Genomic DNA, 17,317 nt, shown 5'->3' with positions numbered 1-17,317 from the left:
TAGTTGCCATAACTTCTCTCAGGAGAGTCTCTGATTTGGCTGCGCTCTCCTCGGAGTCACCTTTTTTGGTTTTTCACCAAGACAAGGTAGTTCTCCGTCCGACCCCGGACTTTCTTCCTAAGGTGGTCTCTCCCTTCCACCTTAACCAGGATATTTCCTTGCCTTCCTTCTGTCCGGCCCCTGTTCATCGCTTTGAGAAAGCGTTGCATACTCTAGATCTGGTGCGTGCTCTCCGGATTTATGTGTCTCGCACCGCTGCGCTTAGGCGGTGCACCTCTCTTTTTGTGCTATCCACAGGGCGGCGCAAGGGTCTCTCTGCTTCTAAGCCGACCTTGGCCCGTTGGATTAGATCGACCATTTCGGACGCCTACCAGAGTACTCAGGTGCCTCCTCCGCCGGGGATCAAAGCACACTCGACCAGAGCTGTCGGTGCCTCTTGGGCTTTTAGGCACCAGGCTACGGCTCACCAAGTCTGTCAGGCTGCCACTTGGACTAGCCTGCATACCTTTTCGAAGCACTACCAAGTGCATGCTCATGCTTCGGCAGATGTGAGCTTGGGCAGACGCATCCTTCAGGCGGCTGTCGCCCACTTGTGAAGTTAGGCTCCGCCTACTTCTTAGTTTTTCTGTTTATTCCCACCCAGGGACAGCTTTGGAACGTCCCATGGTCTGGGTCTCCCAAAGGAACGATAAAGAAAAAGAGAATTTTGTTACTTACCGTAAATTCTTTTTCTTATAGTTCCGTATTGGGAGACCCAGCACCCTCCCTGTTGCCTGTTGGCAATTTTCTTGTTCCGTGTGTTATCACCGGCTGTTGTCGTGGACAGAGACTCCGGTTGTTCCGGCTCTTGCTCTGTTCTACTTGTGGGTGGCTATTCTCCTTCAGCTTTTGCACTAAACTGGCTAGGACTGGCTACCAGGGGGTGTATAAGCTCAGAGGGAGGAGCTACACTTTTAGTGTAGTACTTTGTGTGTCCTCTGGAGGCAGAAGCTAAACACCCATGGTCTGGGTCTCCCAATACGGAACTATAAGAAAAAGAATTTACGGTAAGTAACAAAATTCTCTTTTATTCCTGCCTAGCCGCAGTATTTTTTGCATTTTTTCTTTCACCCTTTCTATGTTTTGTTTCTTCTTTCACACTTTCCATGTCCACTGATCAAAATGAACAATTTATGTTAAAAGATAAGCTGGACGATGCACTTACAGCTTCTCAGCCCTCACTATTTTTCCTGCCTAGCAGCCCAATTCTCTGGTTGATTGACAGGTTGTTTGCTTTGGTACAGAGCCACTGACCTGTTAATCAGCCAGGGAAAGGGGCTAAAGGGAGAAAAGACAGCCTGAGGCTGAGAAGCTGTAAGTGCATCTTCACTAGCCAATGCACTTCCAGACAGAACGTCAAAACGCGATCATTTTTTGCTGATGGGGTCATAAAGGAATTAACTGGCGTATCTTTTAAAGGGCCACATAAACATATTAATGGTTTGGAGGGAGAAAGGGGTAAACGTTTCTTACCGATCTCCTTTAATATGATCCTACGTGTACATGATTGCTGGAGTGATTGCAGGCGGAGGTGTCTCAGGAGCTGAAATCTCTCCAAACGCAACAGTTCTGACGATGTTAAACTCTTCACGAGCTATGACGGATACTTAACATCATAGGTCGTGTCCCTGCCTTTGATGCGGGCTCATATGCCGAGCCCGCATCTTTCCCTGCACATGACGGCTGATCTTTTTTGTTTTTTAATTTCTGAATTTTATTTAAACAATTAAATAAAATAAAAAATCTAAAACTATACATTTGGTATATAAAAACTCGTACTAACCTGGGGAATCATACTGAAACATCAGTTTTACTATATAGTGAACATGGTAGATAAAAAAAAAAAAAAACAATTGTGAAATTGCACTTTTTATTTTGCAATTTCACTGTACTTGGATTTTTTTTCCCATTCTTCAGTACACTATATGGTAAAATGAATGGTTTCATTCAAAAGTACAACTCGTCCCACAAAAAAAACAAGACCTCGTATGCCTATATTGACGGAAAAATAAAAAAGTTACGGCTCTTGGAAGAAGGGGAGGAAAAAGGGAAAATCGCTGGGTGGTGAAGGAGTTAAACTACTGAGACTGGAATTTATAATATATATTGCAATACCGAGGTCCTCTGAAATGACTAAAACATAAAGTAAAAAAAAATAAATGAAAATAAAATAATAATAAAAAAAATAATAATCAAAACATATATTATTTATATATATATTATTTTTCAACCTTTCTACTTATTTTTAATATTTATATATATATATATATATATATATATATATATATATATAATAACTATATATATATATATATAATAAACTAAATAAAATTAAAATAAATTAAATATAATGAAATATATAAAATTAAAAATACTTTAAGTTGAGATCGCCCTCCCGTATACCATCATTAAAAATAAAGAAATAAAAAAGATTGTTATCGACCCCATTCATAATAGTTTGATTTCTAAAAAGGTGAAAAAAATGAATCCAAAAGGAATTGAAAAAAAGAAAGTTTTTTTTTTGTCACCAGTCTTTTCTAATAAAAAGTACATTTAATGAGATCAAAACTATTTTTAACAATCAAAGGAAAAAAGGAAAGAGCAGAAACAAAAATTGGTTGCAAAGGGAAGGGGTTTAAGTTGGCGCAACGACCGAAAAATTGCGTATTAAAAGTCAGACCATATGTGATACATGAACTCGCCGGGCCCCCTGTGAGCTCATGAAGTATGCATGCAAATGCAGAAATGTAATGTGAACTGAGGCCGAGCATCCGCACTTGTAATGGCTGATACATAGAGTGTAAACCATTAATATGTCCCAATTCTCGCTGACAGGAGAAAGAGGGCGTTCAATGGGAAGCCAAGGAACTGGAGGAGGAGGAGCTGGAGGAACGCAGGCGGGACAGGCGGGAGGAAGAAGACGACCACATGGAGTTCTGCCGGGTGTGTAAGGATGGAGGGGAGCTGCTGTGCTGCGACGCCTGTGTATCCTCCTACCACATCCACTGCCTCAACCCTCCGCTGCCCGACATCCCGCACGGGGAATGGCTTTGCCCACGATGCACGGTGAGAATTTACAAAGGCGAGGTAGAACTATAGGGTGCGTGTGTTCAGTATATACATGCGGAGGGCGGGGGGAGGGGTGGAGCCGAGTTACGCTGGTAACCTTGGTACACAATCGGGTTGCTATGCAAAGCGCTTTGCTTAGTTACCCGATGTGTACCATGGTTACCAGCGTACGCCGGCTCCCAGCACGATCCCAGCAACGCAAGGGTATGTCTCGGCTGGGTTGCCGGTGTGGGCTGCAGCAGTCACCTGGGAGTCGGGGCTCCGTGTGGGTTCAGGGAAAGGTGTCGGGGTCGTCCTGTCGCGCCGTAGTTCGTGCTGTTCACTTAGCTAAGCTGTTGGTCGCAGGCTCTTTAGCGCACGCGCTGTGGCGACGGTTGTCACTGTAACGACGTCATTTTGGAGCAAGACAGACAGATAGACAGACAGAATAAGGCAATTGTATATATAGATTATTATTCCATTAATATTTCTTTTAAATAATGCTGATCAAGAATAATATAACTAAAATATTAATGCAAAATAGTCATTATTACTTTGATTATTTTATATTATGATGATAATAATAATATATAGAACTAACATATGTCAGCAAACGTAAAAAATGGAAGAATATAATAATAATTATAATTTCTTATTTCTTCGGCGCTCCATTGGGAGACCCAGACGATTGGGTGTATAGCTACTGCCTCCGGAGGCCACACAAAGCATTACACTAAAAAGTGTAAGGCCCCTCCCCTTCTGGCTATACACCCCCCGTGGGAACACGGGCTGCTCAGTTTTCAAGCTTTGTGCGAAGGAGGTCAGACATCCACGCATAGCTCCACTGTTTAGTCAGCAGCAGCTGCTGACTATGTCGGATGGAAGAAAAGAGGGCCCATACTAGGGCCCCCAGCATGCTCCCTTCTCACCCCACTTTGTGTCGGCGGTGTTTGTTAAGGTTGAGGTACCCATTGCGGGTACGGAGGCTGGAGCCCACATGCTGCTTTCCTTCCCCATCCCACTGAAGGGCTCTGGGGAAGTGGGATCTTAACGGCCTCTAGACTCTGAGGCCGGGCTCCATCCACAGACCCGGAGATCCTGCTGGATACGGAGCTGAGTGCCGTCAGGGACATGGCCCTGCAACATTCAGGTACTCTGTGTCCCCGTACAGACAGGCACAGACACACACCAGAGTTGCTGGGTGTGCTAGTGCGCCGGGGACACCAGCGCTGTGCGCATGGGTCTTAGTCACTACAGCTTTGCTGAGTGACTTTTCTGTGTTGGGAACTACCGCGCCGACCGCCCCTGGAGCGGCGGCGCGGCTGAGACTTGTAGTGCGCCGGGGACTCGCGCTGACCGCGCTTTTACGGCGGCAGCGCTCATAAATCTAGTCCCCGGCTTTTGAGGCCTAGCTCCGCTTCGTTCCCGCCCCCAACCCTGTCAATCACGGAAGGGGAGAGACGCTGTACAATAGTCAGCGCCGAGGGCTGGAGTCTTATTTACATACTCCAGCCCTCTCACTGGGCACAGTGGGACGCCAGTTTCCCGCTTTTTGTCTGCAGCACGCCCACAGCCCGCCCCTCTTCACAGGACGCTGGCAGCCATTCCTGCATGCAGTCTGAGCTGGAGAACGGACATAGCCCTGGGAGACCCAGACAAGGGATTCTGGCGACCACACGGCGGTAAGCAGCACAAAAGTGCTGACCCCACTAGTGCCACAGTGTTATTTAGTGTACTTTTTGTCTGTACCTATATATTGCACTGTACGGTCGCTTCTTGGCTTATACCCTATTGCTCTGAGGAGACAACAGCATGTCATCCGCAAAAAGCAAGGGTGCCAAGGCACAGGCTTTATATGCTGCTTGTACCGCGTGTGGGGCTGATCTACCGGCAGGTTCCACTGACCCCCATTGTGTGCAATGTTCGGTCCCTGTGCCACTTCGTCAGCCGGAGCCTATGGTGGTAGTGGCCCAGGCAGAGACGCCTGTGAACCCTGCCCCAGTGACGGGGACAGAGTTTGCAGTTTTTGCTGATAAGTTGTCTGTGACTATGTCAAAAATTCTTGAAACTTTGCAGTCCAGGCCGGTCACTCAGACCATGGACACTGTTGATGCAATGTTCCCCGGTCCCCCTCAGTTGGAACTAGTCCAAGCTAGAAGGGGGTCTCAGGCGTCACAGGCTGAAGGCTCTGACTCGGACGACAGTCCCAGGCAGCCTAAGCGAGCTCGCTGGGAAAGACCCTCGACGTCATCACACTGGTCAGGGTCTCAGCGAGAGGCTTCTCTGTATGATGAGGCAGAGGTAGCTGATCAGGAGTCTAATCCTGAGACCGCTCTCAATCTGGATACTCCTGATGGTGACGCTATGGTAAATGATCTTATAGCGGCCATCAATAGACTGTTGGATATTTCTCCCCCAGCCCCTTCAGCAGAGGAGGCAGCTGCACAGCAGGAGAAATTCCATTTCAGGTATCCCAAGCGTAAATTGAGTACTTTTCTGGACCACTCTGACTTCAGAGAAGCAGTCCAGAAACATCATACTCATCCAGACAAGCGTTTCTCCAAACGTCTTAAGGATACACGTTATCCCTTTCCCCCTGACGTGGTCAAACGCTGGACCCAGTGTCCAAAAGTGGACCCCCCAATCTCCAGGCTTGCGGCTAGGTCCATAGTTGCAGTGGAAGATGGGGCTTCACTAAAAGATGCCAATGACAGACAGATGGACCTTTGGTTGAAATCTGTCTATGAAGCTATCGGCGCGTCGTTTGCTCCAGCATTCGCGGCCGTGTGGGCACTCCAAGCTATTTCAGCTGGTCTGGAGCAGGTGGACTCTCTCATACGTCCATCGGTGCCGCAAGTGGCGTCCTTAACCTCGCAAATGTCTGCGTTTGCGACTTACGCTATCAATGCGGTACTAGACTCCACGAGCCGTACCTCAATGGCGTCCGCCAACTCTGTGGTTTTGCGCAGAGCCTTGTGGTTAAAGGAATGGAAAGCAGATTCTGCTTCCAAAAAATGCTTAACCAGTTTACCATTATCTGGAGACAGACTGTTTGGTGAGCAATTGGCTGAAATCATTAAACAGTCCAAAGGTAAGGATTCTTCCTTACCCCAGCCCAGATCAAGCAAACCTCAACAGAGGAGAGGACAGTCGAGGTTTCGGTCCTTTCGAGGCTCGGGCAGGGCCCAATTCTCCTCGTCCAAGGGGACTCAGAAGGAGCAGAGGAGCTCAGATTCCTGGCGGGCTCACTCACGCCCAAAGAAAGCAACCGGAGGAACCGCTTCCAAGGCGGCTGCCTCATGACTTTCGGCCTCCTCCCTCCGCATCATCGGTCGGTGGCAGACTCTCCCGCTTTTGCGACATTTGGCTGCCACAGGTCAAGGACCGGTGGGTAACAGACGTTTTGTCTCACGGGTACAGGATAGAGTTCAGTTCTCGTCCTCCGCCTCGGTTCTTCAGAACTTCCCCACATCCCGACCGAACCGATGCCCTTCTGCAGGCGGTATGCTCTCTAAGGGCAGAAGGAGTGGTGATCCCTGTTCCTCTTCAGGAACGAGGTCAAGGTTTTTACTCCAATCTGTTTGTGGTGCCAAAAAAGGACGGCTCGTTCCGTCCTGTTCTGGACCTAAAACTGCTCAACAAGCACGTAAAAACCAGGCGGTTCCGGATGGAATCCCTCCGCTCCGTCATTGCCTCAATGTCTCAAGGAGATTTTCTAGCATCAATAGACATCAAAGATGCTTATTTCCACGTGCCGATTGCTCCAGAGCACCAGCGTTTTCTACGCTTCGTGGTAGAAGACGACCATCTTCAGTTCGTAGCCCTGCCCTTCGGTCTGGCGACAGCCCCACGGGTTTTCACCAAGGTCATGGCAGCAGTGGTAGCAGTCTTGCACTCTCAGGGACACTCGGTGATCCCTTACTTAGACGATCTGCTGGTCAAGGCACCCTCTCAAGAGGCATGCCAACACAGCCTAAACGTTGCGCTGGAGACTCTCCAGACTTTTGGGTGGATCATCAACTTTTCAAAGTCAAACCTGTCACCGACCCAATCACTGACATACCTTGGCATGGAGTTTCATACTCTCTCAGCGGTAGTGAAGCTTCCGCTGGACAAGCAGCGGTCACTACAGACAGGGGTGCAGTTTCTCCTTCAAGGTCAATCGCACCCCTTAAGACGCCTCATGCACTTCCTGGGGAAGATGGTGGCAGCAATGGAAGCAGTCCCGTTTGCCCAGTTTCATCTGCGCCCACTTCAATGGGACATTCTCCGCCAATGGGACGGGAGGTCGACGTCCTTAGACAAGAAAGTCCTCCTCTCCCAGACGGCCAAGGACTCGTTTCAGTGGTGGCTTCTTCCCACCTCATTATCACAGGGAAGGTCCTTCCTACCCCCTTCCTGGGAGGTGGTCACGACAGACGCGAGTCTGTCAGGGTGGGGAGCAGTTTTTCTCCACCACAGGGCTCAGGGTACGTGGACTCAGCAGGAGTCCACTCTTCAGATCAATGTTCTGGAAATCAGGGCAGTGTATCTGGCCCTACTGGCCTTCCAACAGTGGCTGGAAGGAAAGCAGATCCGAATTCAGTCGGACAACTCAACAGCGGTGGCATACATCAACCACCAAGGCGGGACACGCAGTCGGCAAGCCTTCCAGGAAGTCCGGCGGATTCTGCTGTGGGTGGAAGCCACGGCCTCCACCATATCCGCAGTTCACATCCCGGGCGTAGAAAACTGGGAAGCAGACTTTCTCAGTCGCCAGGGTATGGATGCAGGGGAATGGTCCCTTCACCCGGACGTGTTTCAGGAAATCTGTCGCCGCTGGGGAATGCCGGACGTCGACCTAATGGCGTCTCGGCACAACAACAAGGTTCCGGCCTTCATGGCGCGGTCTCGCGATCAAAGAGCTCTGGCGGCAGACGCCTTAGTGCAGGATTGGTCGCAGTTCCAGCTGCCCTATGTGTTCCCACCTCTGGCACTCTTGCCCAGAGTGCTACGCAAGATCAGGTCCGATTGCCGCCGTGTCATACTCGTCGCCCCAGACTGGCCGAGGAGGTCGTGGTACCCGGATCTGTGGCATCTCACGGTCGGACAACCGTGGGCGCTGCCAGATCGACCAGACTTGCTGTCACAAGGGCCGTTTTTCCATCGGAATTCTTCGGCCCTGAACCTGACTGTGTGGCCATTGAGTCCTGGATCCTAGCGTCTTCAGGATTATCTCAAGGTGTTGTTGCCACCATGAGACAAGCTAGGAAGCCCACGTCTGCTAAGATCTACCACAGGACGTGGAAGATATTCTTATCCTGGTGCTCTGCTCAGGGAGTGTCCCCCTGGCCATTTGCATTGCCTACGTTTCTTTCCTTCCTACAATCTGGGTTGGAAAAAGGTTTGTCGCTCGGCTCCCTTAAAGGGCAAGTCTCAGCGCTATCGGTATTTTTTCAAAAGCGTCTAGCACGACTTCCTCAGGTACGCACGTTCCTGCAGGGGGTTCGTCACATCGTCCCTCCGTACAAACGGCCGTTAGACTCATGGGATCTGAACAGGGTACTAGTTGCTCTACAGAAGCCGCCCTTCGAGCCTCTGAGGGACGTTTCACTTTCTCGACTCTCACAGAAAGTGGCCTTTCTGGTAGCGGTCACGTCTCTTCGGAGAGTGTCCGAACTGGCAGCGCTGTCATCTAAAGCCCCCTTCCTGGTTTTTCACCAGGACAAGGTAGTGCTGCGCCCGATCCCGGAGTTTCTCCCTAAGGTGGTATCCTCCTTTCATCTCAATCAGGATATCTCCTTACCTTCTCTTTGTACTCATCCAGTTCATCAGTATGAAAGGGATTTGCATTTGTTAGATCTGGTGAGAGCACTCAGAATCTACATTTCCCGCACGGCGCCCCTGCGCCGCTCGGATGCACTCTTTGTCCTTGTCGCCGGTCAGCGCAAAGGGTCGCAGGCTTCCAAATCCACCCTGGCTCGATGGATCAAGGAACCAATCCTTGAAGCCTACCGTTCTGCCGGGCTTCCGGTTCCTTCAGGGCTGAAGGCCCATTCTACCAGAGCCGTGGGTGCGTCCTGGGCATTACGACACCAGGCTACGGCTCAACAGGTGTGCCAGGCAGCTACCTGGTCGAGTCTGCACACTTTCACCAAACATTATCAGGTGCATACCTATGCTTCGGCGGACGCCAGCCTAGGTAGAAGAGTCCTGCAGGCGGCGGTTGCCTCCTCGTAGGGGAGGGCTGTTTTGGCAGCTCTAACATGAGGTATTAATTTACCCACCCAGGGACTGCTTTTGGACGTCCCAATCGTCTGGGTCTCCCAATGGAGCGCCGAAGAAGAAGGGAATTTTGTTACTTACCGTAAATTCCTTTTCTTCTAGTTCCAATTGGGAGACCCAGCACCCGCCCTGTTTCCTTCGGGATTTTTGTTTTTTTCGGGTACACATGTTGTTCATGTTGAACGGTTTTCAGTTCTCCGATGTTCTTCGGATTGAATTTGTTTAAACCAGTTATTGGCTTTCCTCCTTCTTGCTTTGGCACTAAAACTGAGCAGCCCGTGTTCCCACGGGGGGGTGTATAGCCAGAAGGGGAGGGGCCTTACACTTTTTAGTGTAATGCTTTGTGTGGCCTCCGGAGGCAGTAGCTATACACCCAATCGTCTAGGTCTCCCAATTGGAGCTAGAAGAAAAGGAATTTACGGTAAGTAACAAAATTCCCTTCTTTGTGACTTGCATTTATATATTTATTTTGTATATATTATTTTGTACGTATATCTAATCATTTGTATTTGTATTACTAATAATTGTAACAATAATAATGGCTTAATAATAGTATAATAAAACAAATATGGAAATACAAAAAATATAAACAAATATAACAAAAAAATGGTAAAATAATTGGTTCTTTTTGCTTACATTTATATATTTATTTTTACATAATACTAATTATTATTTTTCTTCGGCGCTCCATTGGGAGACCCAGACGATTGGGTGTATAGCTACTGCCTCCGGAGGCCACACAAAGCATTACACTAAAAAGTGTAAGGCCCCTCCCCTTCTGGCTATACACCCCCAGTGGGATCACTGGCTCACCAGTTTTCAAGCTTTGTGCGAAGGAGGCACACATCCATGCAATAGCTCCACTGTTTAGTCAGCAGTAGCTGCTGACTATATCGGATGGAAGAAAAGTGGGCCCATATGGGGCCCCCAGCATGCTCCCTTCTCACCCCACTTGTGGTTTGTAAGGTTGAGGTACCTATTGCTGGTACGGAGGCTGGAGCCCACATGCTGTTTTCCTTCCCCATCCCCCTGAGGGGCTCTGAGGAAGTGGGATCTTACCGGCCCCAAAGCCCTGAGGCCGGGCTCCATCCACAGACCCATTGAACCTGCTGGATACGGAGCTGGGTACCGTTCAGGGACATGGCCCTGCACCATTCAGGTACTCTGTGTCCCCGTACACACAGGCACAGCACACTCCAGACTTGCTGGGAGTGCTAGTGCGCCGGGGACAGTAAAGGGTTACAGTCACTGCAGCCTAGCTGAGTGACTTTATGTATTGGGAACTACCGCGCCGGACGCTCCGGGAGCGGCGGCGCGGCTGGGACTTGTAGTGCGCCGGGGACTTAGCGCCGACCGCGCTTTTACGGCGGCGGCGCTTATAAATCCAGTCCCCGGCTTTTGCGGCCTAGCTCCGCTTCGTTCCCGCCCCCACCCTGTCAATCACGGTAGGGGAGAGACGCTGTACAATCGGCAGCGCCGAGGGCTGGAGCCTTATTTACATGCTCCAGCCCTCTCACTGGACACTGTGGGACGCCGGTTTCCCGCTCTGACTTGGGGCACGCCCACGGCCCGCCCCTACTCACACGAGCTGGAGAAGGACGCCGGCAGCCATTCCTGCAGGCCGAGCTGAGAGAACGGACTCTGGGCAACCAGGCACAGGACTGGGGCGACCACACACCCGCTTATAGGCGGGCGGTAAGCGGCACCTGAAGTGCTGACCGCACTAAATACCGCAGTTGTCCATTTGTATTTTATGCTTACACTGCATAGGTCGCTATTTTTGGCTATATGCCTTCTTAGATGGCGACACATCAGCAGCAGGAAAGCAGGGGTGCTAAGGCACAGGCTTTCTATGCTGCTTGTATCTGAGGCACAAAAAAGCCTCAGAGCAGGTTTTTTTCAGTGCTGCAGTGTTAATTTGTTTTGCACTGTATGATCGCTATTCTAGGCTATATTCCCCTAGATGGCTAGTCTACAGCAGCAGAAAAGCAGGGGTGCCATGGCACAGGCTTTCTATGTTGCTTGTATTGCATGTGCGGCAGTGTTCATTTGTACTTTATGCTTGTATGCTATACATTGCACTGTACGGTCGCCATTCTTGGCTCTATACTCCTAGATGGCTAGTCGGCAGCAGCATATAAGCAACACAGGCTTTCGATGCTGTTTTTACTGCATGTGATACTGTTCCACGGCACTGACCCCCATTGTGTGCAATGCTCCCCTGTAGCACTTGGTCAGCCGGGGTCTCTACTAGACGTGGCCAAAGGAACCACCTGTCAACCCTGTCCAAGGACAGGGACGGAGTTGCAGTTTCGGCTGATATATTGTCATGGGATAGAGACTTGCAGTCCAGACAGGCCATGCGCAATCTGGTTCATTGCTCCCTGGCCACCCTCATTTGGAAAAAAATCGGTGCTCCGGGGGGGTCCCAGGAGGACTCTCTGTATGACGAGGCAGACGTAGCTCATCAGGACTTTGATCCTGACACCGCTCTCAATCCGGATACACCGGATGGTGACGCCATAGGGAATGATCCTATAGCGTCCATCAATGGAATGTTGGATCTTTCTCCCTCAACTCCCCCAGCGAAGAGTCAGCCTCACAGCAGGAGAAGTCCCATTTCAGTAGCTCAAACGTATATTGAGTATTTTTCTGGCCACGCTGACTTCAGAGAAGCAGTCCAGGAACACCACGCTTACCAGATAAGCGTTTTCTCCAAACGTATTAAGGATACACGTTATCCCTTTCCCTCTGACGTGGTCAAGCGCTGGACCCAGGGTCCAAAGGTGGATTCTCCAATCTCCAGGCTTGCAGCTAGAGCCATAGTTGCAGTGGAGATGGGACTTCACTTAAAGATGCCATTGACAGACAGATGGACTCTGGTTGAATTCTGTCTATGAGGCTATCGGCGTGTCGGTTGCTCCGGCATTCACAGCCGTATGGGCACCCTAAGCTTTTCAGCTGTTCTTGCGCAGCTGGTCTTGAGCACATGTACATCTGTGTCGCAGGGGCGTCCGTAACCTCGCAATGTCTGCATTGCGACTTACCCTATTAATGCTGTCCTGGAAGGATAGTCGAGGTTTCGGTCCTTCCCAAGCTCGGGCAGGTCCCAATTGTCCTCGTCCAAAAGGGCAAAAAAGCCTCAGAGGGGCTCAGATTCCGGCCGGGCTCAATCACGCCCAAGGAAGCCAGCTGGAGGAACCGCTACCAAGGCGGTCTCCTCATGACTCTCAGCTCTCTCTCTCTCCGCATCCGCGGTTGATGGCAGACTCTCCCGCCTTTGGCGACATTTAGCTGCCACAGGTCACAGACCGGTGGGTGAGGGACATTGTTCTCACGTGCACAGGACAGAGTTCTGTTCTCGTCCTCCGACTCGATTCTTCAAAACCTCCCCACCGAGCCGATGCTCTTCTGCAGGCAGGAGGAGGGTAATCCCTGTTCCTCTTCAGGAACAAGACACGGTTTTACTCCAATCTAGTTGTGGTGCCAAAAAAGGATGGCTTTTTCCTTTCCGTTCTGGACCTAAACCTGCTCAACAAGCACGTGGAGGCCAGGCGGTTCCGGATGAAACCCTCCGCTCCGTCATTGCCTCAATGTCTCAAGGAAATTTCCTAGAATCAATAGACATCAGGATGCGTATCTCCACGTGCCGATTGCTCCAGAGCACCAGCGTTTGCTGCGTTTCGTTATTGAAGACGAGCATCTTCAGTTCGTAGCCCTGCCCTTCGGTCTGGCGACAGCCCCACGGGTTTTCACCAAGGTCATGGCGGCAGTGGTAGCAGTCTTGCACTCTCAGGGACACTCGGTGATCCCTTACTTGGAGGATCTACTTTTCAAGGCACCCTCTCTCAAGGCATGCCAACTCAGCCTGAATGTTACGCTGGAGACTCTCCAGACTTTCGGGTAGATCATCAATTTTGCAAAGTCAAATCTGTCACCGACGCAATCACTAACGTATCTTGGCATGGAGTTTCATACTCTATCAGCGATAGTGAAGCTTCCGCTGAACAAGCAGCGTTCACTACAGACAGGGGTGCAGTCTCTCCTTCAAGGCCAGTCGCACCCCTTAAGGCGCCTCATGCACTTCCTAGGGAAGATGGTGGCAGCCATGGAGGCAGTTCCCTTTGCGCAGTTTCATCTGCGCCCACTTCAATGGGACATTCTCCGCCAATGGGACGGGAAGTCAACGTCCCTAGACAGGAAAGTCTCCCTTTCCCAGGCGGCCAAGGACTCTCTGCAATGGTGGCTTCTTCCCACCTCTTTGTCTCAGGGAAGATCCTTCCTACCCCCATCCTGGGCAGTGGTCACGACAGATGCGAGTCTGTCAGGGTGGGGAGCAGTTTTTTCTCCACCACAGGGCTCAGGGGACGTGGACTCAGCAGGAGTCCACCCTTCAGCCCAATGTTCTGGAAATCAGGGCAGTATATCTTGCCCTCCTAGCCTTTCAGCAGTGGCTGGAAGGAAGGTAGATCCGAGTCCAGTCGGACAACTCCACAGCGGTGGCATACATCAACCACCAAGGAGGGACACGCAGTCGGCAAGCCTTCCAGGAAGTCCGGCGGATTCTGATGTGGGTGGAGGACAGAGCATCCACCATATCCGCAGTTCACATCCCGGGCGTAGAAAACTGGGAAGCAGACTTCCTCAGTCGCCAGGGCATGGACGCAGGGGAATGGTCCCTTCACCCGGACGTGTTTCAGGAAATCTGTCGCCGCTGGGGGGTGCCGGACGTCGATCTAATGGCGTCTCGGCACAACAACAAAGTTCCGGCCTTCATGGCGCGGTCTCGCGATCAAAGAGCTCTAGCGGCAGACGCCCTAGTACAAGATTGGTCGCAGTTCCGGCTCCCTTATGTGTTTCCACCTCTGGCACTCTTACCCAGAGTGCTACGCAAGCTCAGGTCCGATTGCAGCCGCGTCATACTCGTCGCCCCAGACTGGCCGAGGAGGGCGTGGTATCCGGATCTGTGGCATCTCACGGTCGGCAAACCGTGGGCACTACCAGACCGACCAGACTTACTGTCCCAAGAGCCGTTTTTCCATCGGAATTCTGCGGCCCTGAACCTGACTGTGTGGCCATTGAATCCTGGATCCTAGCGTCTTCCGGATTATCCCAAGGGGTTGTGGCCACCATGAGGCAGGCTAGGAAGTCCACGTCTGCTAAGATCTACCATAGAACGTGGAAGATTTTCTTATCCTGGTGCTCTGCACAAGGAGTATCCCCCTGGCCATTCCAGTTACCTAATCTTCTTTCCTTCCTGCAAGCCGGGTTGGAAAAGGGCTTGTCGCTCGGCTCCCTTAAGGGACAAGTCTCAGCACTATCCGTGTTTGTTCAGAAGCGTCTAGCACGATTGTCTAAAGTGCGTACGTTCCTGCAGGGCGTTTGTCATATCGTCCCTCCGTACAGGCGGCCATTAGATCCATGGGCTCTAAACAGAGTACTAGTTGCTCTCCAGAAGCCGCCCTTCGAACCTCTGAAGGAGGTTTCCCTTTCACGACTATCACAGAAAGTGGCCTTTCTGGTAGCGATCACGTCTCTTCGGAGAGTGTCCGAGCTAGCAACGCTGTCATCCAAAGCTCCCTTCCTGGTGTTCCACCAGGACAAGGTAGTGCTGCGCCCCATTCAGGAGTTTCTCCCTAGGGTGGTATCCTCTTTTCATCTTAATCAGGATATCTCCTTGCCTTCCTTTTATCCGTACCCAGTTCATCGGTATGAAAAGGATTTACATTTGTTAGATCTGGTGAGAGCACTCAGAATCTACATTTCCCGCACGGCACCCATGCGCCGCTCGGATGCACTCTTTGTCCTTGTCGCTGGTAAGCGCAAAGGGTCGCAGGCTTCCAAAGCCACCCTGGCTCGATGGATCAGAGAACCAATTCTTGAAGCCTACCGTTCTGCTGGGCTTCCGGTTCCATCAGGGCTGAAGGCCCATTCTACCAGAGCCGTGGGGGCGTCCTGGGCATTGCGACACCAGGCTACGGCTCAACAGGTGTGCCAGGCAGCTACCTGGTCGAGTCTGCACACTTTCACCAAACATTATCAGGTGCATACCTATGCTTCGGCGGACGCCAGCCTAGGTAGAAGAGTCCTGCAGGCGGCAGTTGCCTCCCCGTAGGGGAGGGCTGTCTTCGCAGCTCTAACATGAGGTATTCTTTACCCACCCAGGGACAGCTTTTGGACGTCCCAATCGTCTGGGTCTCCCAATGGAGCGCCGAAGAAGAAGGGAATTTTGTTACTTACCGTAAATTCCTTTTCTTCTAGCTCCTATTGGGAGACCCAGCACCCGCCCTGTTGTCCTTCGGGATTTTTGGTTGTTTTTCGGGTACACATGTTGTTCATGTTGAACGGTTTTCAGTTCTCCGACGTTACTTCGGAGTGAATTTGTTTAAACCAGTTCTTGGCTTTCCTCCTTCTTGCTTTTGCACTAAAACTGGTGAGCCAGTGATCCCACTGGGGGTGTATAGCCAGAAGGGGAGGGGCCTTACACTTTTTAGTGTAATGCTTTGTGTGGCCTCCGGAGGCAGTAGCTATACACCCAATCGTCTGGGTCTCCCAATAGGAGCTAGAAGAAAAGGAATTTACGGTAAGTAACAAAATTCCCTTCTTTTTTCTTATTTCTATATTATATATTTTTTTTTATTTTTTGCTTACATTGATATATTTATTTTTATATAATAATAATAATCTTATTTATTTCTTATGTTAATTTATTTACTTTTATATAATAATAAAAATACTAATTGTCATTTTTTTACTTACATTTATATATTTTTATATAGTAATACTGAATTATGTTTCTTTGTCGCTCCATTGGGAGACCCAGACAATTGGGTGTATAGCTTCTGCCTCCGGAGGCCACACAAAGTATTACACTTAAAAGTGTAAAGCCCCTCTCCTACTGCCTATACACCCCCCCGTGTATCACGGGCTCCTCAGTTTTTATGCTTTGTGCGAAGGAGGCACACATGCACGCATAGCTCCACAATTTAGTCAGCAGCAGCTGCTGACTATTTCGGATGGAAGAAAAGTGGGCCCATATAGGGCCCCCAGCATGCTCCCTTCTCACCCCACTCTGGTCGGCGGTGCGGTTAAGGTTGAGGTACCCATTGCGGGTACATAGGCAGGAGCCAACATGCTGTTTTCCTTCCCCATCCCTGCAGGGCTCTGGGTGAAGTGGGATCCTAATCGGTCTCCAGACACTGGGACCGTGCTCCCTCCGCAGCCCCTGGGGAATCTGCTGGACAGGAGCTGGGTATCGTCAGGGACAAGGCCCTGCTACTGTGAGGTACTCTGTGTCCCCTTGGGGACAGCGCATGGAGCGCTTGTGTCATACACACTGCAGCACTGCTGGGTGTGTTAGTGCGCCGGGACTACCGCGCTGACCGCGCTTGTTTGCCGGCCGCGCTTATAACTTTAGTCCCCGGCTTTTGCGGCCTAGTACTGCATATTCCCGCCCCCGGGCCTGTCAGTCAGGGGAAGGGAGGGACGCTGCACTGGACGTCAGCTCTGAGGGCTGGAGCATACTTTGTATCCTCCTCCCCCCTCACTGAGCACAGTGGGACACCAGATTCCCGCACTTTCTTGGGCACGCCCACGGCCCCCTCCTCCTCACAGAACGCTGGCAGCCATTCCTGTCAGCACTTCTGACGCTGGAGAGGAGAGACAACAGGCTCTGGGAGGCCCAGCAGGGAATCTGGTGATCACACAACCGCTTTGGGCGGTCGGTAAGCCGCACCTGTTTCTAGGTGCTGGCCCCCCTGGGTGCCGAAGTGTATATATATAGAGGTTTATATGCTATACATTTACTCTGTACGGTCGCACTGGTTTTTGGCTATATACCCTCCCAGATTGTACTCAGAGGAGACAACAGCATGTCGTCTGCAAATAGCAAGGGTGCCAAAGCACAGGCTTACTTTGCAACCTGTACCTCATGTGCGGCTATGCTACCTGCAGGTTCCACCTACCC

General features: G+C 50.7%; 1 protein-coding gene across 3 annotated transcripts in view; it reads left to right on the top strand.

Moving 5' to 3' along the window:
• Window positions 1-17,317, top strand: part of CHD3 (chromodomain helicase DNA binding protein 3) — a 195,727-nt gene that overhangs the window by 56,893 nt on the left and 121,517 nt on the right. For all 3 annotated transcript variants that reach the window (XM_075346709.1, XM_075346710.1, XM_075346708.1), the window contains exon 9: window positions 2,875-3,105. In XM_075346709.1, coding sequence (XP_075202824.1) covers window positions 2,875-3,105 — 231 coding nt within the window. The remainder of the gene's footprint in view (window positions 1-2,874; window positions 3,106-17,317) is intronic.

This window comes from Anomaloglossus baeobatrachus, chromosome 4 (assembly GCF_048569485.1).
Source record: "Anomaloglossus baeobatrachus isolate aAnoBae1 chromosome 4, aAnoBae1.hap1, whole genome shotgun sequence".
In the NCBI taxonomy this organism is placed as follows: domain Eukaryota; kingdom Metazoa; phylum Chordata; class Amphibia; order Anura; family Aromobatidae; genus Anomaloglossus; species Anomaloglossus baeobatrachus.
This window is presented reverse-complemented; position numbering and strand designations above follow the sequence as displayed.